Source organism: Micropterus salmoides, unplaced genomic scaffold (assembly GCF_014851395.1).
Source record: "Micropterus salmoides isolate LMB-PRFRI ecotype aquatic unplaced genomic scaffold, ASM1485139v1 Ms_hic_scaffold_9, whole genome shotgun sequence".
Lineage (NCBI taxonomy): Eukaryota > Metazoa > Chordata > Actinopteri > Centrarchiformes > Centrarchidae > Micropterus > Micropterus salmoides.
Window position 1 is genome coordinate 17,960,157 of NW_024044681.1, and position 17,832 is coordinate 17,977,988.

At 38.6% G+C, this 17,832-nt stretch overlaps 2 protein-coding genes across 3 annotated transcripts; both read left to right on the plus strand.

Moving 5' to 3' along the window:
• Nucleotides 1–2,311: 2,311 nt before the first annotated feature.
• On the plus strand, nt 2,312–6,462 carry endou2 (endonuclease, polyU-specific 2). The gene is made up of 6 exons (XM_038709399.1): nt 2,312–2,413; nt 2,694–2,796; nt 3,525–3,646; nt 4,134–4,246; nt 4,565–4,718; nt 6,098–6,462. Exons 1-6 carry the CDS (start codon nt 2,312–2,314, stop codon nt 6,359–6,361), a joined length of 858 nt encoding a protein of 285 aa, XP_038565327.1. The 3' UTR covers nt 6,362–6,462.
• Nucleotides 6,463–7,475: 1,013 nt separating this feature from the next.
• On the plus strand, nt 7,476–16,711 carry LOC119895747 (NEDD4 family-interacting protein 1-like). Of its 2 annotated transcripts, XM_038709046.1 has the most exons (8): nt 7,476–7,675; nt 9,813–9,900; nt 12,445–12,575; nt 13,944–14,003; nt 14,548–14,635; nt 14,833–14,957; nt 15,233–15,299; nt 15,611–16,711. In XM_038709046.1, the coding sequence occupies exons 1-8, from the start codon at nt 7,646–7,648 to the stop codon at nt 15,712–15,714; spliced, it is 693 nt and encodes a 230-aa protein (XP_038564974.1). In that variant the 5' UTR covers nt 7,476–7,645; the 3' UTR covers nt 15,715–16,711. The 2 variants fall into 2 exon arrangements, with proteins under 2 accessions (XP_038564974.1, XP_038564975.1); XM_038709047.1 differs by lacking the exon at nt 13,944–14,003 and having other exon boundaries at nt 7,479–7,675.
• Nucleotides 16,712–17,832: the final 1,121 nt, after the last annotated feature.

Consider the following 17,832-nt stretch of genomic DNA (forward strand, 5'->3'; position numbering starts at 1 on the left):
AAAATATTAGAAACAACTAAAAAGCTCATATAAATGTGTGAATAGCCTACATAAAACGTTTAACATATCGTTATTCAACAAGAATGTTTCAAAAGTTTTAAAAGTAATGAAGCAAATGTTTATAAAATAATGTAGACAGTGATCTATGTCAAACCCGATACAAGGCTTTTTTTTTTTTAATGTAGTGCATAAATGCCACTATTAATTGTTGTTTAGAAGTTTTCCTCAAATTTGACCAAACATATAGTCTTAAGAGTTAAGAGAATTTAGAATTTAATGTCAAAATCAGAATAATTATGGTTCAAATAAGTGCTCACTTATACTCCTATGGAATTTACAATATCTTATTACCTGAAACATATCCCACATTTACCCTGTAGTCCAGAGGTTATGCTGTGACAGAGGGCGAAACAATGAAATACTAAAAATACTAAAGAAACAAAGTGCCCACGTTGTAGCCTGAGATTGAAAAGAGACGACAACATGGTGTAATCCCTTTGGCTAGAGTTGCTGACAGGGGATAACCCTTTAAAATGGTCCCTCTCTCCTGTCCTGCTCTCTGTTCGCCCACACCCCCCTCCCAACCGAATGACTGACTGACTGAACTGTTACTATGCCGGTAAAGACACCTGCTCTCACAAACACAGGAAACCACCACCAGCAGCACCTGACCAACCCTGGGGAGCTTCACTGACCCTCAAATAACTCATCAGTTTCTCCTGACTGAACCATACAAGCAGGACAAGACTCAACGCGAAGAGGTCAGTGGTTTCTGATGTGGTGGCTGATGGGATGCGACCTGGGGCTCGGATGGTGATGATGAAGTTCGGTGCCATGGATGTGTGATCTGTTGTAAGCCATGCTTTTGTGGATTGCAGTAGTGGTGTGCTGGTGCTCGAGTGTTAAGTCGGATGAATAGGCTCTGTCTGGCTGGGGAAGCCATTGTATTTTTACAATGCTGTCACAGGCCCACATAACTTAACATATCTGCACAGATTTAAGTTCTGAAACAAACATCCCCATATAGTGCTGACAGGTAGCTATGTAAATTAAAGCCATCTTAAACAAGGGATAACATATGAATGTTTTATTATTGTCTCACGCATACAACAATTCCTGGGCAATTTTAAGCAATACTCCAAAAATAAATTAGAATAATTTTGACAATCACGTTTCAGACCTTCCTGTCTACACCAAAATTTATAAATCACTAACAAAAAATGTACTGCATAATACTGGAGAATAAACACTGATCTAATAATCCATCTCGCCTTCTTTTCCAGGATTTAAAGACAACGTTAACAGCCTTAAAAAACATGTAAAACAGCAATTCCAATTTTCGACTAACTATACCAGACTATCGCCAGAATAATTCATGTTTATTTTTTGGCCATTTCAATGAACATCCTCACTTTTATAGTAAATTATGACAGTACTACATACAGTACAAGAGAACATGGGACTCAATTCCCATGTCTCCCAAATCACACAGCTCACATTATGTTTTTGTTTTTTGATCTGTCAATCTTGATACCTCGAAGAAAAAGCCATTGTATTAACTCATTAACCAGTTAATCACCTTGACAAACCAATGCCTGCCAGCGCTAAGAAAGTTTAGAACCATTCTGCTATACAAATTATCCTATAAATTATGAAAATGTTTGAATTGCAGTGTAGAGGAGCTGTTTACAGTGTGTGTGAGAAAAGAACTGTTTGAGCAAGTGCACATTTGTGCCAAAACCAGTTCTCAAATGTGCAAACACAGATTTTTGGCTTTTTGGATAAATGAGATGCAACGTAAATAATCAACAGTACACTTTGTGTAGGGTGTTCTCATTTTCTGAGAGGCGGATGTATTTTGAAACTTATCTTTGAAACTTTTTCCCTGTGAAGAAAACACATTATTAAATAAAACACAACTTCAAGGGATTTAAATTTTTCTCCATAGTAACTCAGCCAACAGTTGGCTAAATTGCTTGATTCTAGTAAGGAATCAATGTCTGAGAGAACTAACTGCCTTAAAATATATCTGAGGTCTAAAAGTGCATGAGATGTTTTGCATGTAAAAACGAATCAAACAAAAAAGTGCAACATCTCCCTCTCAAATGCAAGTAAACATGTAAAATATACCAGCACCAGTACCTCAAAATTGTACTTAAGTTCATTCCTAGAGCAAATATGCTTTTTGTTACTGTCCACCACTAAGGCTCATTGTTTATGTCAAACCTAGCAGAAGCTTTTATTGACTGCTTGTCTCCTGTTACAGAAATATATAAAAACCAAACCATACGCACAACCGAGCGGTCACATCATGATTGAGAGTGACAGAGAGCTGTCAGCCATGGTGCAAGAACTATGGGACAACGACATCAACAGACTTAAACCTGGAAAAGACTACAGGATCTCTCTGCAGGTGCGCCGCACAGACACGAGGCTGCTCTCTTTATTAATCATCAACATTTTGTTATGTGTAGTTGCATACTTGTTGCATCTTGGTTATGTCAATCAATCAATAAATATCAATAACACTTATTTTAAGACATTAAATGATTGAATACAAAATGTATGAAGGTTATTCATTGAACAGCATATTAAGAGTTTTTGGGAAAACAGGAAGCAGTGAGCCTACATAAACTATTTGCCAAAACTGTTTGTCAAATTTTTAAATATGAGTGGTTCTCCTCTTGCTGCAGGGCAAAGCTGGAGACAGCATGGCCAACGACAACAATGATGGAGCAGGATCTCCTCTGTTTACATTTGTCGATGAGAACATTTTCAAAAAGGAGACTTTTTTAGGTAAGTGCATAAGGGATTAGTACACAAGCTCACCATGATTTGACTTAATTTTGGTCAACAGTGAGGTATCTTTCTTCATGTCTTTGACTTGTTTCTGTGGGACGAGGCAGCCTTTCGACTGGATTTTCAGGATGGGTCACTGCTTCAGAGAATGTTTTGAATTGATGTGATTTCTTCATACATTCCACGGCACCATTTGCCAGTTTGATACTATCCTCTCTGTCCCCTCCCTTCAGAGGAAAGCTTTTCCATCTACTCATAATCTCCTTATGACGAACAGTGGCATGTTGCATAAGCACAGAACATGCCACTGAGTCCACTGAGCTGGGTGCAGAAAGATGCTCCTCTCCAATCACTGACTTCTTCTCCTTGACATCTTCCTCCGCATGATAACTGTTAAAGGATGCTTCCCTCAGGCAATTTTTTTCTAGTGGTGTTTTCTCAGATGTTTGTTGTAATTTGTGTAGCATGAAAGAGAAAGCAGTGCCCTCACACAGAGCTATAAAAGCAGCTGAATTATGTAATAGTTGGCAGGAGACTTTTTCTGTACTATACTGAGCTGGAGGTTTCTGTATTCATGCTTAGTTTCCTTCATAATCGTTACTACATCCATGTTTGTAGGATTGGACAGCACTTAAACATATTATGTGTTTTGAAAAATGACATCATGTATTGTCCCAGATAGAAAAAATCCCTTTTCTGAAGAGTGTCTGTGTTTGTTTCTGCAGCCTTTATCTCCCTGTTGGATAACTATGAGAGTGACACTGGTGAGCCAGAAATTGTAACCCCAGAGGAGGTAGCAGAGAACCACAAGTTCTTGGATTCCATCATTCAGACTCCCACTATGAAGGTACCTGTAGGGACCCCAATTACGGGAAAGCAGATCCAAAACCAGTTTTGCCCCTCAGTTTGTAATGTACATGATGGTAAATTGGGCGGGGGCAACTGATCCCAGTTCTGCATTTAGCAATCTGGAGTGTTTGATATGTAAAGACTGAAAGTCTACAGCCATACTAGGAGCTCTGTGAGGTTTTACTAGACACAGCTTTGCTTTGAGCTAAATGCTAATGTCTGCATGCTAACATGCTCACAGACATGCTGATGTTTAGCAAGGATAATGTTGACCGTGTCAATTAACATTAAACTTTTGACCAGATGGTAGCGCTAGATGAAAGTCAGTGGGTAGTAAAAGTTGTTGAATCATTGTCTGGGAACTATGAATGTCTATACATGGCAATCATGGCCATCCATCAAATAGTTGTTGAGAAATTTCAGTCTGGATCGATGTAGGCCACCTAAATGTAAACATTTTATAGGAACTTCTTGTTTGTTTGCAGATAGCTCATAAATACCTGGTTGAGAAGCATCTCTCTCCAGCGGATGATACACAATTCAAGGAGCAGCTGTACAGGATCTGGTTTGAACTTTATGCGAGGAGAGGATCAAGCAGGTGGGTGGAATCTGGCACAGCACATAAATATAAAGTCACCAGCGGAATCTGGCACTATGAAGATAACCGTCTTACTCTGAGAAACTGGCTCTGTGTAGCACATCCAGTCAGCATCACTGTGCTGAAATTTCATTTTTTCATTGTTGCATTTTCAGGATGGATGCAGCCACATTTTGACCAAACGGCACATGACATAGATGCCAAGCTGCTATGTTGAGGTTCCATCTCCCTTTAAATGGGGCTGATGAATTTACACAAGTGAAAAAGATCCTTCAGACAAAATAACTGACGACATGGCGTGTCCCTATCTCCCACCAGGCCAGACTCCTCAGGATTTGAACACGTGTTTGTCGGAGAGACGAGAGGAAGGCGGACTGTCATTGGCTTTCACAATTGGATCCAGCTCTACCTACAAGAAAAGCTGGGGCACATCGACTACAAAGGCTACAGCGTCAATGCAAATTCACCCCAGGTACAGTGTTATTGTGTGTTTCTTGCTTTGAGATTGGCCAAAATGGGGCAAGAACATATTTTCAGCACTACTATATCTGTATAATATAGGATAAACATTATTGTATTTTCCAAGTATTTAAAAATGTATTCAGCTTCCTTTTTTACCTGAGAAATCCTGGGTTTGTCTTTTTTAAGGCTACACACTTTAAATTTCATATAGTTATAGTTTCATAATATATACAGATCCTCCATTTCTAAATGTTCCCGTCACATTTAACTTCCCTCTTCTCTCATCTCCTCTGTCTCCCCAAGTTGCCGTGCATTCTTTGTAGTGTTGCTCTCATCGTTGTTCTTGCACATTGATCAGAAACATCACATCTTGCTACGATCAAGTTTGCTCTCTCGTCGTTTGCTCTGTCTAACCTGAGCACACGTTTATTATGTTTATGTAAAATTTGTAAGTGATAGAATCTATGCAAAGTCATCTGTGTGTTTCCAGTAGATCACTCGCGCCCTGCTTCCTGCTCAGTGCTTACGTTGAGGTACAAACATTAAATGGAATGCACCAAGGCTCAAAGTTATCCACGGCCAATGAGTATGCTAATGAAAAAAAGTTAAATGATGTGTGCAGACATTTTTTTAATATGAAGTCTTTACTCATTGTAGCTCATGTAGCCAGGTTTATGTTTGGAACAATTTGAGGTAAGTTACGACACATTCCCATTTTCTATTTAAACATCCAACAGAGTCTCCTGTGGTTTGAAACAGTGCTACATTTTCATATCCTATTTTTAATAATTTCCACCAATACCCTTTGCAGTTTGCAAGTATGCCATAGGCTCCTACATGCCACAGTATTTGCATCACTAGACTCAAGGGATGCAAATACTGTAGGATAAAGTTGACCAATGGGGAAATCTTCCCAAATATGGGTGTATCTCTTCATATATGGAAGCACATTTCCACCAGGAGAAGACAACAGATGAAATTGTATGGATGATAAACATAAAAATAGTAATGGTAAGCCATTTGTATGACTTAGTAAGTCAAAATTATGATATATGTCAAAGATTTTGATTCATGAAGTAAAAATTATTTGATAAAAAGTCACAATGATGAGCTACTCATAAACATTATAAGGTAGTAAATATATGGTTATGTATTTGTTACATCTAAGTTTAATTTGTTGTCTCACTCTTGGCTCATGTTTATGCCTAATAATGACATGCTGACGCCTCAAACATCTTTCACACTTCTGTCTTTCCTGTCTCTTCTCCTCAGACTGATGAAAATTAGCCCACAGCTGCCTTCATCAAACAGTCCTACTTGTTCCTCCATCCCTCGCCTCCTCTGTTTCATCATTTGCCTTTTTTCCCCCCTCTCTCTCTCTCACTGCAGCCCGACGAGAACAAACATATCCTGGCGCTACAGTTCAGCTGGAAGGACGGTATAAAGCCCAAGGGCAGCATCTTCATCGGCGTCAGTCCCGAGTTCGAGTTCGCCCTCTACACTCTGTGTTTCCTCACCTCGCCCAACGAGCGTGTCAAAGTCCAGTTCAGTTTATACGATGTGGAGATTGTTTGCCACCACTACAACCAAAAGCACATAGGCACCACTTACCCTGTGCTCCTTAAATACCAGAAACCTCAGAAACTTGACTAGAATTCAGTTTCACTTCTCCAACACTTGAGCTTGCATACAAAGTGTCGCAGGTATTGTTGTTGTCTTTTTATTTTAGATAAAGATACAATAAAGCCTTACAATACCCATTTGTTTTTTGTTTTTATTGCACAAGGATGAACTATTCTGAGAGTGAATTAAAGAATATATTAAGTGACATAGGCTATACATACTGTTAAGTCATGTACTATTGACTGATGTTCATGAGTTAAAAATGCATGAAGATGGCCACATAAATCTGAAGATAGGTATTAATGTCAGTTTCTCACATTTTATAGTTTAAAGTTACTGTAACTAGTGAGAACATTACTGTGTAAGAGTAGGGTAAACACATTGAAATAGATTATTTTCAGTATCATTGTTTCAAACTGAACACTTTATATGTGCCAGGTACAAGTTGTCATTCTTCTCATTGTTTGCTTCCAGTAGCCTAATCTGCTTGTCCAACTGCTGATCTAGGCCTACTTATTCAAGTCACATCCAAACCGAAAACAATATGTTTCAAAATAATTGATAATAGTGTGACATTGTTGGTAGTGTCTCCAATTAATTACACATAAGCCTACTGTATTTTACCTGTGATCCCTTGTGTTTGATGCTGGGTTGGCAGTTGTTTTCAAGACAAGAACCAGAAATGTCTTCCAAGACAGCTGCATATAACAGTTACTGTAAAGTACACTGTGTTTGATAACTATTTCTTAACTTTAGTATTTAAATTTTCCGGGTTTTTTTATATTGAAGGTTGTGTTTCACTTTGTTTCAAAGGGGGGCGGTAAAGCGTTTGTTATGGCCAATGACGTCATACGAATGGCGAGAAAGACCTGCGTCAAGTTAGCGAGAATGAAGAAGAAACTGGTCGGTTTCGGTTTTCATAATAAAAGCACAGGAAGTGTATTTAAAAAAACCCAAAGATGATGATTCTTAGCGAGGAAGAGATTACTGAATAAACCGGTTATTGGTGCTGGAGGCTACCTATTACTTCGCTAAAAATAGCTCGATATATTTGTAATGATGCTGCCTACTGTTCTCAATATGTACTTTATTCTACAATACTAACAGGAAGCCGTATGTTTTTGTTTTTACCCATGACCAAGACTGTAAATTGACAGTGGTGTGAGAGCTGAGCAGTCGAGGAAGGCAGGAAGAAAGGGTGTTCATTGAAGCGAGGACTGAGTTTACAGTCTGTCACGTTACTGTTATATAATTTCGTTGTGTGTCTCGGCGGCGTGTTCCCTCTCTTGTTGATTACTAGCCGTTCAAACCGGAATGGCCGAACCCAATGCCAGATATCAGCAGGTATGAGAATCCCATGTTTGAGATTGAACATAACTGACTAACGTCGACTGTGTACTGTTAGCATTATGATGCTGACTAACTGACTGCTGAAGCTCGCCTTCCGGAAAACGACGGTTTCCTATTCAAGGAAACTGTGTTAATTTTATCGTGATAAACCTCGTTATTGTCATCGAGTTAAACTGGCAGTTAACAGCACGCTAACTAGCCAGCGTTTTCTCGTTAGCTGTGTAGTTAAAGCTAACGTTACAGGACCTTAACTTGATTGCCTGTTGTAGCGTTTTGTCTATGATTGTTTGAGGGTGGCGAGCGTTGAGTTATGTCAGGAAAGCTTGCCAGCAAACTGCACGCTGCCTAGTTAGCATTGTCGAATGCTAAGCAAGGTGTTAACGTTACAGCTAAAACAACCCTTTCGACGACCTTTGTATGCTAATGTTAGTGTTTGGATAGCACAGGACCAAACAGTTACAGCAGTGGGTGTGTTCACTCACTCTGATTAGGGCTGGGACATAAAACAATAATAATAATTATTCTGATATAAGTTTCCTCAATAACAATATAACAAATGGTTAATACATTTTAATTAATGTTAATCACGAACAAAGTAGCATTTTTCTATTATTATTTATTTTCTTGAGGAAAAGGAACCGAATAACTTAATAACTTAATTTTACTCATGCATATTTGTTGAAAAAAAACATTTTATCAAAATTGTTTTGAATGTTCTACCACAGATTGGTGAAATGATCCATTGTTTGGCATTAAGTGTATATCATGTTCTGACCTTAAAGAATAATTTAAAACTACAATTAACCATCTGGTTTCTTCAACTTTCACTCAGGGACAAAAATCCTTTTAACTTGAAAGAAATAATGATTTGACATTTATTGTGATAATTATCTATATGGATTTTTTTTTGTTTTTTGTGATAACATCACCTAGCCCTATTCTAATGGTGCTTTAGACGTAAATGCACATCTCCTTATTTCTTTAAAGATTCTATGCACAATTTAAAACAACAAGTGAATATGATGATCTGAGTGGAAGTAGAAGCTGTATAAAGGATAGTTAATGCATTTAAAAAACAGTGAAAATGTCTTAGAGTGAAATGGTAAATTGTATCTTACATGAAACGATGATGCTACTTGATTGACTTATTAAAGAGGAACACTGCGAGAGTTGAGAGCGACAGTTCCCTGAGATGAGTTTGGTGTGTGAGTGAGTTTAAAAGCAGTTGTTATTTTCCAGAAGAAGTCCCTTTAAAATAATTAGTTATTTTTCACCCTGGTAAATATTAATTCACCATAAATTTGGGTATTATTAACCCTCCATTTACATTGAAGCATCCCTGTAGACAAATATAATATTTCTGCACGTTCAGGTGATCTGACTCACTAAAAGACTTAAGCTGATGATACACGGGGCAACTTTTTGAGCAATGTTGCTGTGCAATGTTGCTGGGCAATGTTGCTGGTGGCAAGTCCGACTACATTTTGAACGGATAGCCGTAGGGCGGGTGGCGGAGTGGTGGGGGAAGGGGCTCTAAAAGTTGCTCTGTGCATCATCAGCTTTAGCAGGTTACTCCAGCAATTGGAGTTAATTATTTGGAAATGTGCTAGTTAACTTTTACCACTGTCCCCCATTTTCCCAGTAATGTAATCCTACGACTTTACGGTGGCATATCAGTTCCTTTCTAGAAAATTATAGGAAACGATGGGATCTGAAATATTAAGTGTCACCCACACCAAAGGGAAAACAAAGGTGGCGGCGTTAACCTGTAATTTATACCTCTGCAAATCCAGTGTAGCAGACTTATTACTTGGTATTCAGCACCATCTCACTTGCCTTTCTAGAAACTGACACTGATATTAATTGATAAAATGGACTTGGTTTTATTTAAATCTTGTTTAGCTGAATCAGAAGTGAGGGGTAGATTTGCTTGAAAAACTTGTTTGATGTGGGCCTCTGATGCTATGCTTACTTTGTAACTTCTTTTAAACAGTTCAGGGTGTTGCGGTAAACATATAATACTACACAGTGAGCGTTCTTTATCTGAAAGCATCTGTGTCAGAGCAGCAAGTCCTGCCACCAGTACATTGTAGCCTTAAATTAACCAGGAAGTGGTTTGTCACCCCAACAGCTGCCCAATGAGGAGGACCCAGAAGAAAATTCACATGTAGCAGCAGACGCTCCACCCCCATACAGCAGCATAGCGGCGGACAATGCTGGTAAGACTGTGACTCATCCAGATGTTTCCCTGATACTTAGGTCATTTGCATTGGTGGCATATTGGGGCATCACATTTGTGTTTGTCTGCACAGGTGGAACCATTGGTAACATTTACATTTATTCATTTAGCTGACGCTTTTATCCAAAGCGACTTACAATTGCTATACATGTCAGAGGTCGCACGGGTGAAGTGTCTTGCTCAGGGACACAATGGTGGATGTCTTACAGTGGGAATTGAACCCAGGTCTCCCACAAGCATCTTATCTATGCGCTATCACCACCCCATGGCCCAACATGGCCCTATACATTGATCCAACATTGGGCCATTCAATAATAAATGAGACTATTATGAAGGCATCGTAAGGGACGTCTGATATCTTAATAATTGCTGTATACACTTTGCAGCCCGAAAAAGGTTAAATAAATTGATAGGTAAACTAACACACAGGTCTGTAATAAATTCTTCCTTTGTGGATGTCAAAATCAGGGTTTTTTTTGGCTCTGATCTTGATCCAAGTAATATTAGTTGTCTGCTGATCCTGAGTCTGATCCAATACTTGTATATACCATATTTTTGATTAAATAAGTATTACTGAAATAACAGCTGAAGCCTAAGACATAACAAGCATCTTGATCCAAATACTGAAAGCCCTTATTCAAAACTATAAAGTTGATGAGCTTAAATAATTGCTATGAAATGTGTAAAAGTTGAGTAAAACTGGAAGATCTTTCAACTGAATTACTGATCTCCAACACACAGCCTAACTAGCTAACATTACTATTAAGTGAACAAGGTTTACTATTCAGAATGAACACTAGTATCAACACCAAGGGGGAAATGGGGAAGAAGACAAGACAGTGTAGGATACTCCTATAATTCACTGATTTACTATTGCACTTAACGTGTTTGCTAACACAACTAATAGAGCGTTCTCTTAGCCAGCATCATCCATGAGACCTCAAAACCAAGAATGCACTACAACTATGGAGCTGCTCCAAAATAACAGCCAGGATTTATCACAATAACCTCATAATCTGATTTAACTTTAAAACTTTTTTAACAAAGATTTTTTTCTCTGGAACTATATAAAATAAAAGCACATTAAAAGCAAGTACTATAACAACAACTGTACACTAACAATGTAATTTCTTTTTAGAATAATAAAGCAACAGTCCCCTTTCATACTACTTCTGTAGTTTATTTTTATGCTTATATGTGGAGAATATGTTCTGTAAGTTACATCACGAGCCAGATGTTTCTTGATTTACTTTAAAATGTTAAACCATTACTCAGATTGTAACGACAGAATAACAGAGGTATGAACATTGAAACTATCTTACAGTTGTGGCCTTTCCTATGTTGTTGCTGCTTTGTTGTTGCTGCTGCAGTGGTCTGAGTAACTGGGACCAGAGCGCTCCGTGGGCGTGACTGGTCGGGCGCTTGTGGAGCTTCTCAACCCCCGAAAATGTGTTAGCACATTTTGGATTTCCCATTGCCAATATTCATTATTATTATTATTATTATTGTTCTACACAGTTGATTTCTCACCTCAAAACTTCTCAAAATTGCATTTAGTGATGAAATAGCATATAAAACTTACTATAAAACAAAACACCATTCTGCTTTTAGCCTCTTTCTCTGTTGCTTTCGCTTCTTGCATGATTTCTTCTTTGTGAGTAGTCTTACAGTCAAGCAGTCATGGCAGACAGTGGAAGCGATACTGCCCCTCTCTCCCTTAAACGGCATCTTTGTAACGATGCGTCGTCAATGAAATTTCACGTCAACAAATTTTTATAATCGACGTTGTCGACTAATCGTTGCAGCCGTACCGTACAGAGTGTGTTATAGAGTGATGCTACTTTAACCTCCTAAATGATCTTTAGCAAAGTACAAACACCGGCTTGCAGATGGCACACAAACATGCAACAACCAAGTTAAATTTGTGCCATGTCATCACGTTACTCACAGAATAAACATTTATTAGTGACATCTTCTTACAGCGATGTATGTCAAGTGACGGTCTGTGCCGGCTAAAAATGAGAAGCTGCTAGCTGACTGTTTTGTACACTGAAACACTCAGGATTCACCCTTTCATGAAGACCTGGGTGCTTTCAGAAGGTCTTTTAGTTACAGTAGTAAAAAATAGTTGATCATAACTTCCGAATTATATTACCACTATAGAGGCATTCAAACATTTTCTCACTGAGCAAAATCTCACACAATGTTTGCATAAACAGCACATTTATTATAATGTAATGAGGTAATTGGTCAATTGTTTTTTGCTAGTGGAGATTTGTAGGAAATTGTAGTTCAAAGATCACCTTCAAGTCTTGAGGATGTTTCCACTTCCAGCCTATGCTTCCAGCGCTGCTTGTAGTGACAAAGCACAAGAACAAAAACACATATTAAATAGTGGCTTTAGTTTTGGCAGTGGCAGCAAATATGAGATGCAGTTACTAGTCAGCTGCCTGCCAATGTGAAATAAGACTTTGTGTTTGTAAGACTTCTGCCTCTGTGTTTGAAAATTGTGTTTCTTCTTCAGCCTACTTTGACTACAAGGAAGACGGGGCTTTCCCCAAGCCCCCATCATACAACGTAGCGACTACGCTACCTTCCTATGATGAAGCAGAAAGAACCAAGGCAGAGACTGCTCTTCCCCTGGTAACCGGAAGAGTGAGTGTCATGTTTTTTTCCTTTAATGCCTGTGGTCACATTCACTATGTACACCATCACACAAACACACACACTGTAACTTCTGCTCAAACACTTCCTGTGTTGTCTGCAAGGCAGGAAGTGCTTAGCACCCTGTTACCCTGTTTTTTTTTTTTTAGTCTTCAGAACTGTGTATGTACTTCACATATCTAATTGTGTCTCAGTTATTCCTACATGAACTGCTGCCAGACTTGTTGGGTTGGACAATAACAATGCATTTCTAATTATATAGTCATGTTAAAGGCCATTCAGTAATATTTTTGCACATAATGACCACAGTCTGTCTCACAGGTGCCGGTGTTTTTCTGTTACAAATGCTTCAATCTTCCATCTGAACAACCATCTGTGTATTTTGCACCTGGGTTTGTTTTCCCCAAATCTAAGTAATGTGCAGCATTTGAAACATGAAAAAAAAACAAAATATATATATATATATATTCTGTACTGATGCCTTGAATTTTATGTATTATACATACATATTCATTTAATGTATTTTAATCTGTGACGTAGCTAAAGCAACAGAAGCTACTGTTTTTAGTGTTATGTATGTTTGGTTTGGCCACCACACATCAGCCAGTTTTTCTGTGGTGATGAGGTATGGTCTGTCAGTGTAGAATTTACAGATGTTGGGTGTTATTATATGCAGCCTTTGGACTTATCTCTATATCAGACGCCTCACACGGGGTAAGATTTTCAGTGTAAGCAAGCTATCGGGCTTGTGGAGGAGGACATGAGTTTTCTGATGTGTTAGTTTTCCATGGCTGCAACTGTTAATAAAGACCATGCCTTACTGATGCAACCTTTTAAAAATAAATTATTTTAAGTAAATTTTTGTTAAGATATTGTTTTTGATATTAGACACATTCAACATTTCCAAAGCTTTAATGGTATGATTACTTAGTGAAACATCGGTGTTCTTTTATAAACACAAACATTTCTTTTCCAATTATTATGTAGTCCTTTTATTTACGTAGGACAAAGCACAACGGAACTTTTACAGCATGCAATTAATTTTAATTTAACGCCTGAAAGGGACTGTGTGAAAAAGACACCGGTAATCTCACTGTGTGTGTGTGTGTGTGTGTGTGTGAGGCTTGTCACGAGCAGCTCATACACAAAACCCATGTCTGAGTCTCTCTCTTGCTCAGCATCAGAAATTTATACATAGTTGCCTTTAACAACTACTATTTCTGTTTAAATTTCAAATCAACTGAAAAGTGAACATCTCGTCTCTGACCTCTAGTGGTCACTGTGATGCCTCGCTGCATGTGAGGCCACCCTGTTTGATTGTTGGTGTTGTGTTTCTCTGCCACACGCTGCGCTCAGCAGCAGCCGCAGCACAGGGAACACCTGGAGACTTTTGACGATGTAATTCGCAGTTCACTGGAGGTAACTGGGAGAGTGTCTTATGAGAGGAAGTGTATTTGGTCCGTGTGTGGTATGTGAAAACACAGATGTACCTACAGTGTTTTGTGTATTCAGCACCCCACCCTTCTTGTATGTTTGTGCATTTAGAGTGCTAGCTAGTGCGTAGTTGATAGTTATACAAAATCTACTAGTTCCTCTGATGTCCTACATCGAAGTAGATTCCAGACCTTTGGGTAAAGTGATAATGATGAAGTAATTAAATGGGCTTGCTATGTTGTGATGGTTCCATTGGTGTGTTGGTTGTTTGTGCTGTGTTTGCTCTCTGTTGTCGGCACAGCTTGGTTTCCACTTGCAGGTGCTTGCCAGTGCTTAATCACAGTTCACTTCGATGTCAAGTCACTACATTGCACTTTAAATAATAATAAATTGGTTACAATAAAACAAACTCGAAATATTTTCACATAAGTGAGTAAGTAAAGCCCTGGAAAACTCTGCTATTGCCTGGCTGTGCTGTGGTGAAATTGTCTTAGTGCCTTTTGCTCTTCTGTGGCTTTCTCTATCACAGGATGAAGACTTTGTGGCCAGAGACGACTTTGAAGATGCTGATCAGCTGAGGATAGGAAATGATGGAATCTTCATGCTCACTTTTTTCAGTTAGTTACCCAATCTACTCCTCCTTTGTTTCTTACCCACATTGTCATCTTCAGCTCTTGTCTTCTCCAACTAGATTTGTGCAGAAATGACATCTTCTCATATTTGAGAAAAATTAATTTACTGCTTTTTTCAGTTTTTTGTTTTTTTCTCGTTCTGATGACACTTTCCCTCTGCTTTCTCTCCATCGTTTGTCCAGTGGCATTCCTGTTCAACTGGATCGGTTTCTTCCTGTCTTTCTGTCTGACCACCTCAGCAGCTGGCCGCTACGGGGCTATCTCAGGCTTTGGCCTGTCCCTTATTAAATGGATCCTCATAGTCAGGGTAAGAAGAGGAGCACACACACACAAACACAGACATTACACAGCACACATACAAACACATAAAATGTGGTTTTATGTACGCACAACAACTCAAAAGCCCCAAACACCACTCTGGTATTTTAATGTTGTTTCTGTAGTGGTTGGCTTTTTGGCGCTGCACTATTTCCTCAAAGATCTCTTAGAAGGATCTCTAAAATGCAGGAGTTCTTTGAGTGAAACCAGTGCAGGCCATATTTATTCTAACCAGTCATTTCTGTCGTTCTGTTGGGTTTCTAGTTCTCCACATATTTCCCCGGTTACTTTGATGGACAGTACTGGCTGTGGTGGGTGTTCCTGATGTTGGGTAAGTAGCCAGCCTCTGAATTTAAATCACTCGAATGGTTTTGTCCTGCCTGTGATGCATTTCAGTTCTCTGCAGCTCCATTACAACAGCACTGAGGCGTCATATGCTTTAAATACATTACAGAATAGTTACAGCAGCATAGTTAATATTAAATATTGTGTTATTATACGATAATAATTTTATCTATTTCATCTATTTCATACCAAACAGACCTCACATTTATCACTGCTGCCAAGTCCTGATATGGAGTTGTTGTTCCCTATAGCACTTGTACTTGTGTAGTTCTGACTGTCCCGTATTTTGCTCCTCAGGCTCCTTGCTCTTTCTGCGAGGATTCATCAACTATGCCAGAATCCGCAAGATGGCTGACACCTTGTCCACCTTGCCCCGCACCCGAGTCCTCTTCATCTATTGAACTCCATTGTTTTTTATCATCACCCCCCCCCCCCCCCCCATTAAAAAAGGGAGAAAATAACTTTTTTTTTCTTCCACTTGACATGATTTGGACAATATGTCTATTGTCTGTAAAATATTGATTGCTAAAAAAATCTGTAAAATACCCTCAGTTGTTAGTGGAGAACTGTCAAGCGCTATTTGCAATTATGAAATGTGTGATGTATAAATTAATGCCTTATTTACTGTTTTACTAGCTGTTATTAGCAGCAGCATGCACTGATCTCCTGTTTAGCCACCAGGAGGCAGTCTTGTTTGTGTTGTTGTTCATATAGAGAGGCGGTACCCAGCCCATGGGCCAGTGGGTAATTTTGGGGTTATGGGTGGATTTATGCAGTGTGAAATAATATATTTTACTGTGCTTTTTATCTTCTTGACCAATATTTGTTATCCTTGTATTGTTGTGCAATAGTTCAGGTAAAACAAGACTGAAGGTAAAATCATTAGGTTAAGTGGGGGGCACTGAAAAGGTTCAGTCCACATAGAAGATCTGGGTCCAAGTTTGCCCTTCCTCATTTATTTAGATATTGTCCATACGTACACACAGTTCAATCAAGAATGTTGTTTCCTTTGTACATGTTTGCTCAAGGACACAGTGATAGGGATGAAATAAGCTGCAACTGGATCATTTTTGTTAAATAAATGATTCCAACTCCCTATCTGAGTCACTGGCATCCAATTAGTTACCAATGAGGAAAACATGATTGTATGGCCAGATGTGATTTGGAAATCCTGCCCTGTGAAGAACAAGGACTATTAATACAGAGCAGAGATTTTTATTTCCTTTGACGTTACAATGAAATAATAAAAAAGTCATCTATTTCATGTTTACCCTTATTCTAGTGGAAGTGGAATGATACTTTTTTGTATCTGGCTTGGAAAATGTCTTGAATTAAAGTGGAAAAGTACATTTTGTATTGCGCTATATATTAAATAAATGGTGAACGCTTTCAGTAAAAGTATGTCATGACATAACAGCCATTTTAGTTTTGTAAGTTCAGGTTGCATGGTACCACTTCCTCTCAACTGGCTCACCACAGCAACTTGAAATGTTAGTGTTCTGTCATATAGACTGACATCAGAGAACTGTTTAAAGATACGTTTATTGATTTATTGAGCTATTTCTATCACTGCTGGATTGTATTAAATTTACATGCAAACATTTACATACATACATCATATCCATGCTGTTGCTCTCTGGATTAAAATGAAGTTCAGGTTTGTTTTGACTTCAGGGAAAAATTCTAAGAAAAGCATTTTGAAAAAAATCACACAATTCACAAAAGTTTTATACCCCTTTAATACCTACCATTTTAAATGATATTTTGTTTCCAAAAGCCTAAATTGGAGAGATATATCAAGAAATTTGATAAATTATTTTAGACTTAAACCAAGTTTAATTTGAACTTTACCTGGACCTAAATAAAAAAAAATGATCCACGACATTCAGTATTTCTGGAGTCTGGTTTCAGTGTGTGTGAGGAGGCTTCAAATAACGTAGAGATCCAACAGTCTTCAGCCACATAGAGAGGAAGCCTAGCTGACCACGATATCCAGTTACTGACATGAGATGTACTTAGCCATGCTAAATTTAACATACATGAGACGTGTTGTGTGTGTGTGTGTGCGTGCGCGCGTACAAGAATCAAAGTGATTTACAAGTGGTGGCTAATTATACATGACAGCAGTGTTTTTCATTGCAGTTGGAACAGGAGGTGAAGGTCCCCCACCTGGAAGACATGTCACACCAACTGAAACAGTCTGGTTTCACTGGAAACTTTTACAGTCACATAGTGACACATCATCTCGCCCGTCTCTCCACCCCATCATGGTTGGATATTGGCCTCTAGTGGTGCTCAGTTGACATTGGCTCCATTCAGGTCATCTTTTACAACAAAGGGGGAAATGTCACTCTCAATTCACTGATATGTTTTTCACCTTTTAAAGAGCAGAGGCCAAGCACAGCAGATTTTCACGTTTGCATAAATCCAGTTGAAAAGTGTTTTTAGCCTACTGGGAGTATTAATTGTAAACTCATGCCATGTGTTGCATACTTTTTAGAGTAGTAAAAGTGGTGTGA

Bases quoted from the DNA above. Each gene is read 5' to 3' on its own strand.
- endou2 (XM_038709399.1), top strand. From the start codon at position 2,312: ATGATTGAGAGTGACAGAGAGCTGTCAGCCATGGTGCAAGAACTATGG. The intron at 2,414-2,693 runs GTGCGCCGCACA...CTCTTGCTGCAG, and splicing joins ACTACAGGATCTCTCTGCAG to GGCAAAGCTGGAGACAGCAT. The intron at 2,797-3,524 runs GTAAGTGCATAA...TTGTTTCTGCAG, and splicing joins CAAAAAGGAGACTTTTTTAG to CCTTTATCTCCCTGTTGGAT.
- LOC119895747 (XM_038709046.1), top strand. From the start codon at position 7,646: ATGGCCGAACCCAATGCCAGATATCAGCAG. The intron at 12,576-13,943 runs GTGAGTGTCATG...TGCGCTCAGCAG, and splicing joins TTCCCCTGGTAACCGGAAGA to CAGCCGCAGCACAGGGAACA. The intron at 14,958-15,232 runs GTAAGAAGAGGA...TTGGGTTTCTAG, and splicing joins AATGGATCCTCATAGTCAGG to TTCTCCACATATTTCCCCGG.